We start from the raw sequence: 15,703 nt of genomic DNA on the forward strand, positions 1-15,703 counted from the left end.
ATGCCAAATTTATTTATTTAATTTTTTTTTGAAATAAAAAAATTTACAAGGAAAAAAAATAAATAATAATAAATAAATAAAATTCAATTTTCATTTAAGTCATGCAAAGATTTATCACAATCTCATCAAATGTGTTCGGAAAGTGAATAAAATCAAAATCAAAATAAAATCAAAATCAAAATCAAAATAAAAGCAAGACTTAAACAAAATAAAATAAAAATAAAAACAAGCAAATAAAAAAAAATTTAAATTAAGTTAAGAAAAAAACCAATTTTACATGCTAAACTCCAATACCCCCAAACCTAGAAAGGAACATTGTCCTCAATGTTTAAAAATTAGGAACAAGCAATGTCATAACAAGAAATGAAAGGTACTAAAGTAAATATAAACCACAAAAAAAACACAAATAAAATAAAATAATTACAAAAATAAAAATTACAAAACAAACAAACAAATAAACAAAACAAAAAAAAAAAAGAAACAGTAAAACACTCGAAACATAAAGCCCTAAACAGACAAAACAGTAAGCCCTAAACATACAGTCTTACGCAAACCAAAACCCAAACAATTGAAAGCCCAACCCAAAAGAAAGTTAACCCACCTTGAAACCTAAACAACGGTGAAAACCCGACCCACAATGAAATCCGAAGCCCACACATTTTTTATTATTATTATTTTTTATTTTTAAGAAGAAACGTGAATTGGGAGCGCAAAGGCGGGATTTCTGAAAAGAGAAAATGTGGTCCCTAATGCCTCGGTTCCTGGGAAGTCACGGGCAAAAGAGGTGAGGGATGTGTCGGCGCGCAGAGGCCGCTTTCACATCCCCCAAGCTAGAATTATTGGCCTCTTGGGTGAAGCAGGATGACTTTTTCACTTAAAGGTGGTGAAAGGTGAAAATGTAATTAAGGGGGGTTGGGAAACGGGTGCGGCGACAAATAGAGATAAGCCGTAAGGGCCGCACATAACCCAGAACCGCAGCGGCTAGGGTTTAGTAGACTAAGTCTATAAAAAGGTAAAAAGAACGGGTGAAAAACACAAACTCAGAAACACACAAAACAGAAAAGAAAGAAGAACAAAGAGTGAGAAATCAAATGGCCTCTAACTACCCATTTTCGTTGGATCTCAACCTAGCTCCACCGACTCAGACACGAGGCCAAGCAGCGGCACCAGTATGGATGCCCTACTTTGCTTCCGCACGGGGGCCTGTGACAATAACTGACTCAATACTCCTGGACAACGATGTTTCCATTGGAGTGGCTAGAAATTTAGTGACTCCTAAAGATATACGTGTTCTGGGGACAAGGGATGACAACCGGGTCGTGAGCGATGCCCTGGCACTGAGCGTGCAGAGTACGGCAACAGTCGCAAGTTTGGGTCATCGCCTACTTGCGAAGTCCCATGAGGTAGAGGTGCTAAAGGGTCAGTTGGCGGCGGAGCGAAGTATGGTTGAAGAGTGTCAGAGTGCTATAAAAAGCTTGAAAAGGGAGAGGGCAAGGATAGTGGAGGTGAATCGACACCAGCTAGAAGTATTGCGGGACGAGAATAAAAACCTATCAAAGATGGTAGAGTTGTACTCTCGTGACATGCGAAAACAGCTGGAAGACCTAGACCGACCGGGTAAACGCAAGCAAGCAGATCGTGAGAGTAGTTACGCTCAAGCTAAGATTGCGATCTTTGGGAGCTCAAGTGATGAGCCCCAAGAAGCTGTGCGTGAAGCCCCGGAAGAGGACAGCCAGAGGGCCAAACTCAAAGCTCCAATGGTCGAGACACCGAGCACTGTGAAGAAATGATTTCTACTGCTAATTGTTGTTTTTATTTTATTGGTTGTTTTTGTTTTTGGTTATTTTGTTTCGGAAATAAAAGTAAAGTTGCAGAAGGAAAAAGAAAACGGAAAAGAAAGCACACTTCCCAAACTTAAATCAAACAAAGACGACAAACGGAAAAGAAAGCACAGTTCCCTAACTAAAATAAAATAAAGATGATAGCCGAAAGGAAAAAGCAGAAACACAAAGCTCTAGAAAATGAAAGTAACAGGCAAAAATATTAAACACCAGAAAACACGGAAAAAAGAAAAGTAAAGTGAAAGTAAAGGTGCTCCCCCTTGAAGCGATTAGGTCGAGCATGCCCGGGAAATCCGAAATGGTGTTGGCTCTCTCTCATCAGCATATGTCTTTTTAAACCACACCTCTGCAAGCGGATGATACCCAGCATTTCTTCCTGCAAACTCAAGGAAAAACATCAAAAAATTCAGAAGCAAAACAAATGGCATCCTCATGCACTCACCTTGATGATCTCAACCTTGAGCTCTCGCTTGCACCACCGAATGCCCAGACAAGGGCTCCTCCAACCTCTGTCTTCCCAAACTCCACATATCATCACGGCACGGCCTCAAACTTTGCTGAGGCAATACCGAACTTTGCTGAGGCAAGGCCGAACAGAGCAGTGCTGCTGGGAGGCATGATTGGCAGCAAGCTCACACCGGCAGATCATTGGCATATAGCACACAGGTCTGACAAGGTGGCAGTGGATGAGTCCCACACTTATACCGCGCTCCAAGCGGTCTCGGCCACAAATCTGGGCTTGCGCCTACTGGCGAGGACACGGGAGTGTACAGCGCTGAGCGAGGAGGTGGCTGCCTTGAAGGCTATGGTGGCGGACTTGCAGAAGCGGCTCTATTGTGCCACTCAGCATGTGGAAGCACTGCAGAGGAAAAATGATGACCATGTAGAGCTGCAGCAGATTCTACAAGTGCGAGAAAATAGAGGCAAGCCATGATGATGATGAAGATGAAGAAGATGAAGAAGATGATGTTGTTGTTGTTGTTTTTTTTTTTTTTTTGGTGCAAAGTTTGAAGTGAAATAAAAATGTGTTTTAACACTCAGAAATAAACTAACTAACCATACCACGTAAATAAAATACATAAACTAACTTAACAAAACAAAAACAAAAACAAAGACTCAACAGAAAAGATAACAAAGAAAATATAAAAAAAAACTTAATTTAAAAACACACGAATATACAAGCAACTCACGGATGACCAGTTAAGGGCCTCAGAAAACACAGCCAGGGGATCCGGGAAGGTTGGAGGGGTCACAATGGTCCCGCTTAAAACCCAAACTTCTTAGACACCGAAGGTGTCGCCTAAAGAACTCCTAGACACTGTATTGACGGAAGTGCTTACTGGAGTTACCAAAAGTTAGCTCATATGAAAAATATATATATTTTTTTTAATAAATTTTTCTAAAGATATTCTCGTAAGAAAAAGAAATAAAGAACTCAACGTGGACCAAAAGGCAAAAATAATTACAGAAATAAACAGAATTCAAAGAAGAGAAAGGATTGAAATGCTCCCCCTTGAAGCGATTAGGTCGAGTATGGATGCACTTGGAGGTCGACTTCTCCCACTGCTCCACACTTCCTATCTTTATGATTGAAGTTGCCATCTCTCTCCATTTTTATTAAGCTGTCATAAATTTCTAAAACAAACACACAAACTTGAAATGGAATTAAAAGGATTAGGAAATAAAAACTAAAATGAAATGGAAAATCAACACACATCCAATTCCATGCTTCAAAGCAACAAGCACCAATGGGTTGTGTAAGCTGGGACTTAAACCCAGTTCTCTTCCTTGTTGGGCAATTGTCCTTTTCTGTTGGACTACAAACACAACTTGTCCATTAACGTCATTAACTTTAAAACAAGAAATTGTCCAGTTAAGAAAAAAATAAAATAAAATAAAGTAGGAAAACCAAATAGAATCAAACATCGTTACCAATCCCCGGCAACGGCACCAAAAACTTGTTGCTACGATTCAGCTGCACCAAAATAGATTCAGCTGCATCCTCAACTTGTGATACTCGCAAGTGCACGAGCCGTTTGGTAGTATAGCATATGTAAGTGCGAGGTCGATCCCACGAGGATTGGTGATTGAATGATCCAATTTGTTTCCCCTACACAAAATAGAAATGAAAAAAGAAAATAAATAAAACAAGAAAGAATGAAATAACTCAAGCAAATAAGTTCCCAAGTTCAATTAGATTAACGGATTGATTCTAGCTAAAGTATGATTAAGCCATGGTGTTTGGTCATAACCTTGTGTTCCTAATTCCCTAATTTGATCATTTGTTGTCTAACCTAAAACTAAGCATTAGGAACCCATTAAGCATAGAAGAACAATTTAAACAACCAAGCATGTATCTAATCCCTGTTGTCGAATGTCCATACATACTCTTCTTATTCATAGTTCAATTCGAATTAAAGCATGGTGTCTACTCTTAATTCAAACCAAGATAGCTAACATGCAAGCCTAAATGGTGATCAATCATTCAAACTAGCCTATTAACTTATAAGCATAATGAATAAGAACAAAAACCATAATTGAAACTTGGAAACTAATTAAACTTGAAACTTAAGAAAGAATGTACATTACAATGAAAAGTAAAGTGAAACTAAGAAAAACTTGAAGGAAAATTTAGTAAAAACATTATTGTTACAACAATTGACAACTTGAAAGGAAACTAAGAGAATTTGAGGGAGAGAAGGGAAGGGAGCTCTAGAGAAGTGTTTGAGAGCTCCCCCCCTTGGGGTGTGATTTGAAGCTTGAAGGCTTCTCTATTTATAGGGCTAAGAGGGAGGAACATCATGATGGATTCCCACACCATCCTTCATCTTTTGCTGCTGCACCTCAAGCATCTTCACATGGGTTCAAAGGTGATCAGTTGTGGCTGCCTTTGCTGCCAACCCATGTGGTTGCCTTTTGGTTGCCAACCCATGTGGTTGCCTTTTGGTTGCTGAAAAACGAGTTTTCTGTACCAGTCTTGGTGTAGGAAGGCCAGAGGTTTCAAAACGTATCCAATGGTGCTCAAATTTGGATATGTTATACTAGACACCCATTGGAACAACTTCTATGAAGAAAGTATTCCCATCGGAGCAGTAGAAGTATGCGTTTTGGCCCTTGCAAGTTGGCTGCCGAACAGAGACTGGAATTGACTTCATTTCATCTTTTCTTTCCTTTTTGATTCACATGCATGCCCATGCTTCCTCTTTCAATTAAAACCTGATTTCCAGCTCCAAAGTGATCTGCCAATTCAATTCCCATGTTCAAAGGCTGAAGCAAAATGCCTCTCATCATTCCTCATTCTTCTCTCTCTCCTTTCTCTTTGCTTCCCATGCATGCACATGCTTTCTCTATAATAACTCCAGCATGTACCAACTTGCTCATTCAGAAATTCATAGCTGGAAAGCCTCCCAACTTCACTCATTATGTTGGGTACAAGGTCAGTTGCAGCTGGGGTGAGGCACATGGCTAAAAGGAGGCACATGACTAAATGCTGGCAGCTGCAAATCTTGCTGAGCAAGGTTGGGTGTTGGACGGGCTGAGCACTCCACAAATGTCCAATTGGGCTGAAATTTGGATATGTTGTAGTAGACACCCATTGGAACAAGTGTCATGAAGATCTTCACCTCATTCGAGCCCCATAGCATGCTGATCCAAGGCCAAGAAATTGACCTACGAAATTGGGCTGGAAAGGGGTTGTAGCCAAAATGTGTTTGTCTTTAAGCTCATATTCCTCATATGTCAATCAGCCCTTAACATGCATGGATTGCATCAAATGTTATCTCTTGCTATCTTAACCTACAAAACACACAAACATAGGTAAGTGACTCAAAATAAAGAGAAACTAAGAAAAATCACTAAGTAAAGAAGGCATGCAAGTGTATGAAATTATGGACTTATCAAAACAGAAAATGGATTAAAAGCACAAGTTTAACTCAATAACATAACCAAATCATAAGCTAGAAGGGTACAAAATGATATACAATTATGAACCGATCAAAGATCCAAACAAGCATTTGAAGGAATTCGAAGTGGTATGTTCAAGCATGACACCAATCAACGTGGATAGCAACATTCTAAAGATGAAAGCCTTTCCATTCTCTCTTTTGGAAAAGGCTAAGGATTGGCTCTTTGAGTTAGCACCTGGAACCGTCACTTCTTGGGAAAGCATGAAGAGCGCATTCTTAGAAAAATTCTTCCCAACTTCAAGAGTCATTCTTTTGAGGAAGAGAATTAGTGGAATTCAACAAGGCCCGGGAGAATCCTTCCCAGCATATTATGAGCGTTTCAAGACTTTAGTTGCATCCTGCCCACAACATCAAATGAAGGAAGAGCTTTTAATTCAATATTTCTATGAAGGACTACTTCCACTCGAGAGACAAATGCTTGATGCTTCAGCAGGAGGTGCGTTGGTTGACAAAACACCAGTTGCAGCGAAGATCTTAATCACAAACCGAGCCTTGAATGCACAACAATACGAAGGAGTTGGAGAAAGAGATCATACACGGCCAAGTCAAGTTAATGAGGTAAGTGCTATTTCAGAACTTCAATCTCAAATGGCTAATCTCACTACTCTTATTTCACAGGTTGTTGAAGGATCCAAAGTGCAAGGAAGTAGTACTTGTGGCGTGTGCTCTGTGCAAGGACACCCCTCTGATCAATGCCCTCAATTAATAGAGAATGGGGGATGGGAAAGTACCAACGCCATTGGGTATCAAGGCCACAATCAGCCAAAGTATGATCCATACTCCAACACTTACAATCCGGGCTGGAGAGATCATCCAAATATGAAGTGGAGGGACCCTCAACAAACTCAACAACAAGGCGGATATAGACAGCCACCTCCAGGACTCTATCAGAGGCCATTCGCACCACCACTCCCACCACAATCTGCCCAACCAAATTCAGGTACGTCTTTGGATAATGATAAAGTTCTTCAAGTACTAACCTCTTTGACTCAGGGTTTGCAAAATCAAGCCAAAGAAATGGGCGAAGTGAAGAAGCAAATTGGGCAAATGGCGGAATTCATGGGACAGTTCAGAGAAGAAGGTAAACTACCTAGTTCAACCATCGTCAACCCAAAGGGAGGTTTTGAAACGGCTAAAGCTGTCACCTTGAGAAGTGGTAAAGAGGTTGGAACCAATCCCAAAACTTCCAAACAAAGCCAAAAAGAGGACGAACAGCTGCTGCCCGAAGGAGACGAGATGAACAAGGCCACGGCAAGGGAAGAGCAACCCTTGTCGCAGCCTTCTAAGGCTCCTACAGCACCCAAATCGGGTAAGGTTGGTTCGAATTCAATTCCTTTTAACCCCATTCCACCAAATGTGCCTTGATCGGTTCATAATTGTATATCATTTTGTACCCTTCTAGCTTATGATTTGGTTATGTTTTTGAGTTAAACTTGTGCTTTTAATCCTTTTTGTGTTTATCTTTCAGTTAATTGACATTTAGGTAACAATGATGACTTTGGATAGGAAATGATGCAATCCATGCATGTTAAGGGCTGATTGGCATATGAGGAATATGAGCTTAAAGACAAACACATTTTGGCTACAGCTCCTTTCCAGCCCAATTTCGTAGGTCAGCTTCTTCTCCTTGGATCAGCATGCTATGGGGCTTGGATGAGGTGAAGATCTTCATGAAACTTGTTCCAATGGGTGTATAGTACAACATATCCAAATTTCAGCCCAATTGGACATTTGTGGAGTGCTCAGCCCGCCCAACACTCAACCTTGCTCAGCAGGATTTGCAGCTGCCAGCTTTGAGCCTTGTCTCCTCCTTTAAGCCATGTGCCTCACCCATGCTGCAACTGACTTTGGATCCAACATAATGAGTGAAGTGGGGAGGCATTCCAGCTATGAAAGTCTAAAGGATCAAGTTGGTGCATGCTGGAGTTATTATAGAGAAAGCATGTGCATGCATGTAAAGCATAAATGAAATGAAGTCAATTCCAGTCTCTGTTCGGCAGCCAAATTGCAAGGCCCACAACGCATACTTCTACTACTCCGATGGGAATACTTTCTTCATAGAAGTTGTTCCAATGGGTGTCTACTATAACATATCCAAATTGGAGCCCCATTGGATAAGTTTTGAAACCTCTGGCCTTCCTACACCAAGTCTGGTTCAGAAGACTCGTTTTTGTTCAACAACCAAAAGAAGACCACATGGGTTGGCAGCAAAAGGCAGCCACAATTGATCACCTTTGATCCCATGTGAAGAAAGCTTGAGGTGCAGCAAAAGAAGTATGGGATGAGATTGATTCCAACCACACTAACATAGACAAGATGAAGTGTGAGTTATGGGTTGTATTAAAAGAGGAATGGTGGTGTTGGATTTCATCATGTTGTTCCTCCCTCTTAGCCCTATAAATAGAGAAGCCTTCAAGCTTCATAAATCACACCCCAAGGGGGGGAGCTCTCAAACACTTCTCTAGAGCTCCCTTTCCTTCTCTCCCTCAAATTCTCTTAGTTTCCTTTCAAGTTGTCAATTGTTGTAACAAAATGAGTTTACTAAATTTTCTTTCAAGTTTTCTTAGTTCCACTTTACTTTTATTGTAATGTACATTCTTTCTTAAGTATTCAAGTTTAATTAGTTTCCAAGTTTCAATTATGGTTTTTGTTCTTATTCATTATGCTTATAAGTTAATATGCTAGTTTGAATGATTGATCACCATTTAGGCTTGCATGTTAGCTATCTTGGTTTGAATTAAGAGTAGACACCATGCTTTAATTCGAATTGAACTATGGATAGGAAGAGTATGTATGGACATTCGACAACAGGGATTAGATACATACTTGGTTGTTTAAAATGTTCTTCTATGCTTAATGGGTTCCTAATGCTTAGTTTTAGGTTAGACAACAAATGATCAAATTAGGGAATTAGGAACACAAGGTTTTGACCAAACACCATGGCTTAATCATACTTTAGCTAGAATCAATCCATTAATCTAATTGAACTTGGGAACTTATTTGCTTGAGTTATTTCCTTTTTTCTTGTTTTATTTATTTTCTTTTTCATTTCTGTTTTATGTAGGGGAAATGAATTGGATCATTCAATCACCAATCCTCGTGGGATCGACCTCGCACTTACATATGCTATACTACCAAACGGCTCGTGCACTTGCGAGTATCACAAGTTGAGGATGCAGCTGAATCTATTTTGGTGCAGCTGAATCGAAGCAACATGCCTTTCCCTCGCAGGTTTATGCAATCTAAGAAGGAAGAGAATGAAAAAGATATCTTAGAGACCTTCAGGAAAGTACAAGTCAATATTCCCCTTCTTGATGCAATAAAGCAAGTTCCAAAGTATGCTAAATTTTTGAAGGAGCTTTGTACAACAAGGAGGCGGATCTCGAACAAGGAAGTGGTACAAGTAAGTGAGAATGTTTCTGCAGTTTTGCAACGTAAGCTGCCACCTAAATGCAAAGACCCAGGTAGTTTCACAATCCCTTGTGTTATTGGTAATACCAAGTTTGAAAAGGCCATGTTAGATTTGGGTGCTTCCATTAATGTCATGCCATACTCAATTTATGCATCTATGAACCTAGGAGAGCTTAAAAACGATGGTGTTATAATTCAATTAGCCGATCGTTGTAATGCATATCCGAAAGGAGTCTTGGAAGATGTTTTGGTGCAGGTTAATCATTTGATATTCCCAGCAGATTTCTATGTGCTTGAGATGGAAGATTCGGCCCATTCTACACCATTGCCAATCCTACTTGGAAGACCCTTCATGAAGACAGCTCGCACCAAGATAGATGTGTTCAAGGGGACGTTGACAATGGAATTTGATGGCGACATAATTGATTTCAATATCTCTGAAGCTATAAGGTATCCTATTGATGATCATTCTTGCTTCTCTATTGATGTATTTGAAATTTTGGCGCAGGAATATCATGAATTCCTAAATAGGGATGCTCTTGAAACAACCATTGCTAAAGGAATTGGACTCAAAACCAACATGGCCGAGCCTAATCATGCAACAATTGGCGAGATGGTGGCTGCCCTTGAGTCATTGCCACAACTTGTTGGTAAGCTAACAATCCCAATTCCAATTTCCTTTTCTACTAACAAGTTGTTACCTTCAGTAATTCAGGCACCCACTCTGGAGCTTAAACCATTACCAAATCATTTGAAGTATGTCTTTTTGGGAGATAAAGAGACATTGCCAGTCATAGTCTCTTCATCACTCACGGCAGTAGAGGAGGAGAAACTGGTACGGGTGTTGAAGGAATACAAAGCAGCCATTGGATGGACCTTGGCCGATATCAAGGGGATAAGTCCTACAACATGCATGCATCGCATACTTTTGGAGGATGGGGCCAAACCATCTCGAGAGGCTCAATGCCGACTCAACCCTCCAATGCTGGAAGTTGTGAAGAAGGAGATTATCAAGCTTTATGATTGTGGAGTGATTTACCCAATTTCGGACAGTCGTTGGGTTTCACCGGTTCAAGTTGTTCCAAAGAAATCGGGAGTCACTGTGGTGAAGAATGAAGAGAACGAACTTGTGCCTACCCGTATCCAAACAGGTTGGAGAGTTTGCATCGATTATAGGAAGCTCAACGCCACCACAAGGAAGGATCACTTCCCTTTACCGTTCATCGATCAAATGCTTGAAAGGTTAGCTGGTCATTCATTTTATTGCTTTCTTGATGGGTATTCTGGATATAATCAAATTGTCATAGCTCCGGACGATCAAGAGAAGACCACTTTTACTTGTCCATTTGGTACCTTTGCCTATCGTCGAATGCCATTCGGTTTATGTAATGCACCGGCCACGTTTCAAAGATGCATGGTAAGTATCTTTTCAGATTATGTTGAGAAGATTATTGAAGTCTTTATGGACAATTTTAGTGTTTTTGGTGATTCATTTGATGATTGTTTAGCTAATCTCACTTTGATATTGGGACGATGCATTGAAACTAACCTTGTTTTAAATTGGGAAAAATGTCACTTTATGGTAAAACAAGGCATAGTTTTGGGTCATATAATTTCAGAAAAGGGAATTGAAGTTGATAAATCAAAAATAGATCTTGTACGCTACTTACCCTCCCCCACTTCGGTGAGAGAGGTTCGTTCTTTCCTTGGACATGCAGGATTCTATAGACGTTTTATCAAAGATTTCTCAAAGATTGCAACACCCCTGTGTCGACTCCTACAGAAGGATGTGCCATTTGTGTTCAATGATGAATGTGAGAAGGCATTCAATCACCTAAAAAAACTGCTAACTTCAGCCCCCATCATAGTTCCACCAGATTGGAGTCTTCCTTTTGAACTGATGTGCGATGCCTCAGATTATGCAATAGGGGCTGTTTTGGGACAAAGGAAGGACAAGCAGCCGCATGTCATCTACTATGCCTCACGGACCTTGAATGACGCTCAATTGAACTATTCCACCATTGAAAAAGAACTCCTTGCTGTTGTGTTTGCTTTAGATAAGTTTCGCTCTTATTTACTTGGAACTAAAGTCATAATTTATTCTGACCATGCAGCGTTGAAATACTTGCTCATGAAGAAAGAAGCCAAACCAAGGCTTATTCGATGGATGCTCCTTCTCCAAGAGTTCGACGTCGAAATTCGAGACAAGAAAGGAAGTGAGAACGTGGTGGCTGACCACTTAAGCCGTTTGGTGCATGATGAGGAGCCATTACCTATCCCAGAATTATTTCCAGACGAGCAGCTGCTGTCCATTGAGGTAAGTGAGCCATGGTATGCTGATATTGTGAATTATTTAGTGTCTAAACAAGCTCCAAGCACACTAAACAAGCACCAACGTGATAAACTTGCAAAGGATGCACGGTTTTATGTATGGGATGACCCGTACTTGTGGAAATATTGCCCTGATCAGATTCTTCGTAGATGTGTACATGATTCAGAGTTTAATTCAATTTTAACTTTCTGCCACACATATGCATGTGGGGGTCACTTTGGCACTCAAAGGACAGCCCTTAAAGTTCTAGAATGTGGATTTTATTGGCCTACTATATTTAAGGATGCTAGAATTTTTTGCATAACCTGTGATCGTTGTCAAAGAACAGGGAATATAGGTCCAAAAGATCAAATGCCGCAGACCCCAATCCACTTTGTCGAAATCTTTGATGCTTGGGGCATCGATTTCATGGGTCCTTTTCCTTCATCTCATGGTTTCAATTATATTTTACTTGCGGTTGATTATGTATCGAAATGGGTGGAAGCGAAAGCCACCCGTACTAATGATTCCAAAGTGGTTGCAGATTTTGTCAAAACTAACATATTTTCCAGATTTGGAATGCCGAGGGTACTTATCAGTGACGGGGGTTCCCATTTTCGCAATCGAACCATAGAGGCGCTGCTTAAAAAGTATAATGTCACACATAGGGTCTCGACACCCTATCACCCTCAAACAAGTGGGCAAGCCGAGGTGTCTAATCGAGAAATCAAGCAGATTTTGGAGAAGACAGTTGGACCCACTAGGAAAGATTGGAGCTTGCGCTTGAATGATGCATTGTGGGCGTACCGTACAGCCTATAAAACACCAATTGGGATGTCTCCATTTCGGCTCATCTATGGGAAACCGTGCCATCTTCCGGTTGAGTTGGAGCACAAAGCGCATTGGGCAGTCAAAGCATTCAACATGGACATAGATGCAGCTGGTCTTCATAGGAAGCTTCAATTGAATGAGCTTGAAGAGATTCGGAATGAGGCTTATGAGAACGCTCATATCTATAAGGAGAAAACGAAGGCATTCCATGACAAGATGATTCGTAGCAAGATGTTCTCTATAGGGCAGAAAGTTTTACTTTTCAACTCCCGCCTTCGATTGTTTCCAGGTAAGTTGCGTTCTAAATGGATTGGTCCTTTTGTTGTTACTAATGTCTTCCCTTATGGTGCAGTCCAAATTCAAAGTTTAAAGACAGGGCATGAATTCAAAGTCAATGGACACCGTTTGAAGCCTTATTATGAGTGTTTTGAAGAGCATGTTGTGGAGGATGTACCCCTCTGTGCCGTAGGACCTACTGGAGCTTAAAAGGAGGTATCGTCCGGCTGGAAGACGTTAAAGCAAGCGCTTCTTGGGAGGCAACCCAGGTGTTCGAATAAAAGGACTTTGGAATATTCGGCTCCTACAACCAGATTTGCTCTCTTTTACCCTTCTCTTTATTGTTTTTACTTTGCCATGATTGTCTTGTTTGCTAGCTATCTTTTATTGCTTTCTTATTTACGTTTATTTTTGAAACATTGAGGACAATGTTTGGTTTAAGTGTGGGGGGGTAAACAAAGTTCTTTTCATGAATTATTTTTGAATCCCTATCACTACTAATGTGGTTATTCACTATTTTAAAGTGTTTTTGTGTCATTTATAACCAAAAAAAGAGTCGTTTTTGTTGCTTGTTTGTGTCTTAGGGTACCTTCCAACGCAATGATGAGGATTTGGTTTTTAATTGCATGACTGTTATGGAAAGTTGCAAACATGGGTGGAAGTTTGATATGCTCTTTGGTTAATACTTAGTTGTAGTCATCATTTACGAACTCACATGTAAGCACAAAAAGAAAAAATCAGTTTTTGTAACATGCTTGAAGGAAGAAACTCAAACTAATGCTACAACCCTGTGAGACTTGAGCCTAGCCTTTGTTTGGAGAGTTATTAATCTGGATATTCTTGTTTTCTAAAGTCGTTGCATGATCTCATTAGTTCTTTGCTTGGTTGCTACTTAGAATGCGTTTTCATCATTTAAGTTCCAAATACTAGAACTCATGCCCGTTTCATTCAAAACGTAAAATGAAGTGCATAACAAATAACAAGATGAAGGTGTGTAGTTACCACCAGAGCCAAAAAGCCTTATCCCTTGCATTTATATTGTAGGTATAACCCCTTTGAGCCTTATTTAGCCTATTTTCCTTGTGAAGCCGGCATTATCCTTACCCAGCTTAGTACAGGAATATCCATACCCTTGTTCTTAAAGAATAGTGAAGCATGACTTGTTGGGAATTCCTTTTGTCTACGATTTGCAGAATTGTTCTTTTGAGTTGATGAAAAGAGGAGTTTCTGTGTGGTTTCATCAAAAATAAAATAAAATAAAAAAAAGAAGAAAAACAAGATGAAAAGAAGTAAGAATGAGTTCACAACTTTTGGTTGTTGCAGAAGGGTCCAAAAAAAAAAAAAAAAAAAAAAAAAAAGTGGATCTGACCCTAAAATTGTACAGATCTTCCCTTTGTGTTTAAAGTTTGATGCTGCAATCAAAAGTGAATTCTAAGTGTGGATTTCATTACTTTGCTTCCTATTTCTTTAAGAACCTTTGTGTACCCTTAACCCTTTTTTGTTAGCCAATACCTTAGCCCCGTTATAACCCTTAGACTTTTATCTTGGTTGTTATGTGTTTCAATATGTGGAGTTTGATTTAATAACTTCAGAAAGTGCCTTCTTTGTTATAATATATGTGAGTGCTAGTCTACATGTTTACATCAATCTTCTCACATATACTTAGTATAGGGAGTGTAGTCAGAAAATCTACGTGAAAATAGAGAGTATATCTGGTGAGGAATTGAGGGAATTCTCTAAGGCATGTTACTACATTAATAAAATAAAAATAATAATAAAAAAAAGTTGTTTTAAATGATCAAATGCGAGCTAGTGAGTGGTTACTGTGATTAAGTACGAGCTCGAGGGTAAGGATGGCTAAAATCTGTGTGAGTAGTGATTTTTAACATGTCATGTTTCATTGGAAATCCCTGAGGCAATTGTTGGAAGGTTTAGGTTTTATTTTGTTTTCTTTGTTTTGCTAGGGACTAGCAACAGCTAAGTGTGGGGGAATTTGATAGGAGCATATTTATGCGACTTTGCTATCTTATTTCTTTGCATTTACTTAGTTAATTCCCATTTGTTAGAATGATTTAGCTTATTTTCGTACTATTGTAGGTCCAGATGGCAAGATTGGTAAGAAAGGGCATTTTGGGGCATTTTAGAGCAGTTTTGGACTTGGAATGGATAGCATATGCATGGGGCAAGATGGATGGACGTGTTTGAAGTTCAAAGAGGCTAGGAATGTGCTAAAAAGATGGGGAAATTAATTCAAGAATCAGCTTCTTAGAAGAAAGCATTGGGGCCGCACCTTTCTCCTAAAAAGGTGGCGCCTGGGCCCTATCCTTGTTCCAGAAGAAATCTGCCAAACAAACCCTAATTTCTAGGGTTTCTGCTGGGCCCTTTTACCCTAGATCTACCACATATTTAAAGGAGGGGTTGCCGCAGGAAAGAGGAGTTTTTGAGGGGCCGTAGCAAGAGAGGAAAAAAAGAGAAGAACTTGGAGACGCAACCTGCTGCATCCATTGGGGTTTTCAGAGTTCTTCTTCCCTATTTTAGTTAAATGTTTATTCTAGATTGCTTTTCAGTTATTATGAACATGTGTAACTAAATTTCTTCTTAGTTAGGGGTGAATTCGAAGCCATGGACATATGTTTAATATGAATTGATTACTTCCAGTTATGGTTTTATAAAGTATGAATGTGATTTACTTTTCTGTTTTATTGAGAACTTATTCTTGTATGCTTATTAAGGATGCATACTTAGTTTGTATGCAGGGATTTGATGCTAGAATATAAGGGAATTTCACCTAATCGTTATGAACTTATATTCACAAGTGGTAAAAGTCACTAGTCATGATTGAGTTAAGTAAGTTCTTGGCAGGAGTATCATGCTTTTCATAGTTACGAATGCTTTGTCAATGCTTATGATTTTCACAGAATTTAATGATCTTTGATACGTATCTTTATCATGCTGTTCATATAGGGAACTTGATGAGAATAATTTGATTGTGTCGCTGAGTCCAATTCAATGAACTTAGGAAAATCTGAGAGTTAATTAGTGCATTCACAATTAATTTGGGGCATTGT

At 39.6% G+C, this 15,703-nt stretch overlaps 1 protein-coding gene across 1 annotated transcript; it reads left to right on the plus strand.

Annotated features, from left to right (window-relative positions):
* Window positions 1-5,839: 5,839 nt before the first annotated feature.
* On the plus strand, window positions 5,840-12,845 carry LOC148292993 (uncharacterized). Its single transcript, XM_088244544.1, has 5 exons — window positions 5,840-7,162; window positions 9,006-9,209; window positions 9,474-10,459; window positions 11,332-11,401; window positions 11,484-12,845. The coding sequence occupies exons 1-5, from the start codon at window positions 5,885-5,887 to the stop codon at window positions 12,843-12,845; spliced, it is 3,900 nt and encodes a 1,299-aa protein (XP_088100670.1). The 5' UTR covers window positions 5,840-5,884.
* Window positions 12,846-15,703: the final 2,858 nt, after the last annotated feature.

The sequence above is a fragment of the Prunus avium genome, chromosome 7 (assembly GCF_965620075.1).
Source record: "Prunus avium chromosome 7, drPruAviu1.hap1.1, whole genome shotgun sequence".
In the NCBI taxonomy this organism is placed as follows: Eukaryota; Viridiplantae; Streptophyta; class Magnoliopsida; order Rosales; family Rosaceae; genus Prunus; species Prunus avium.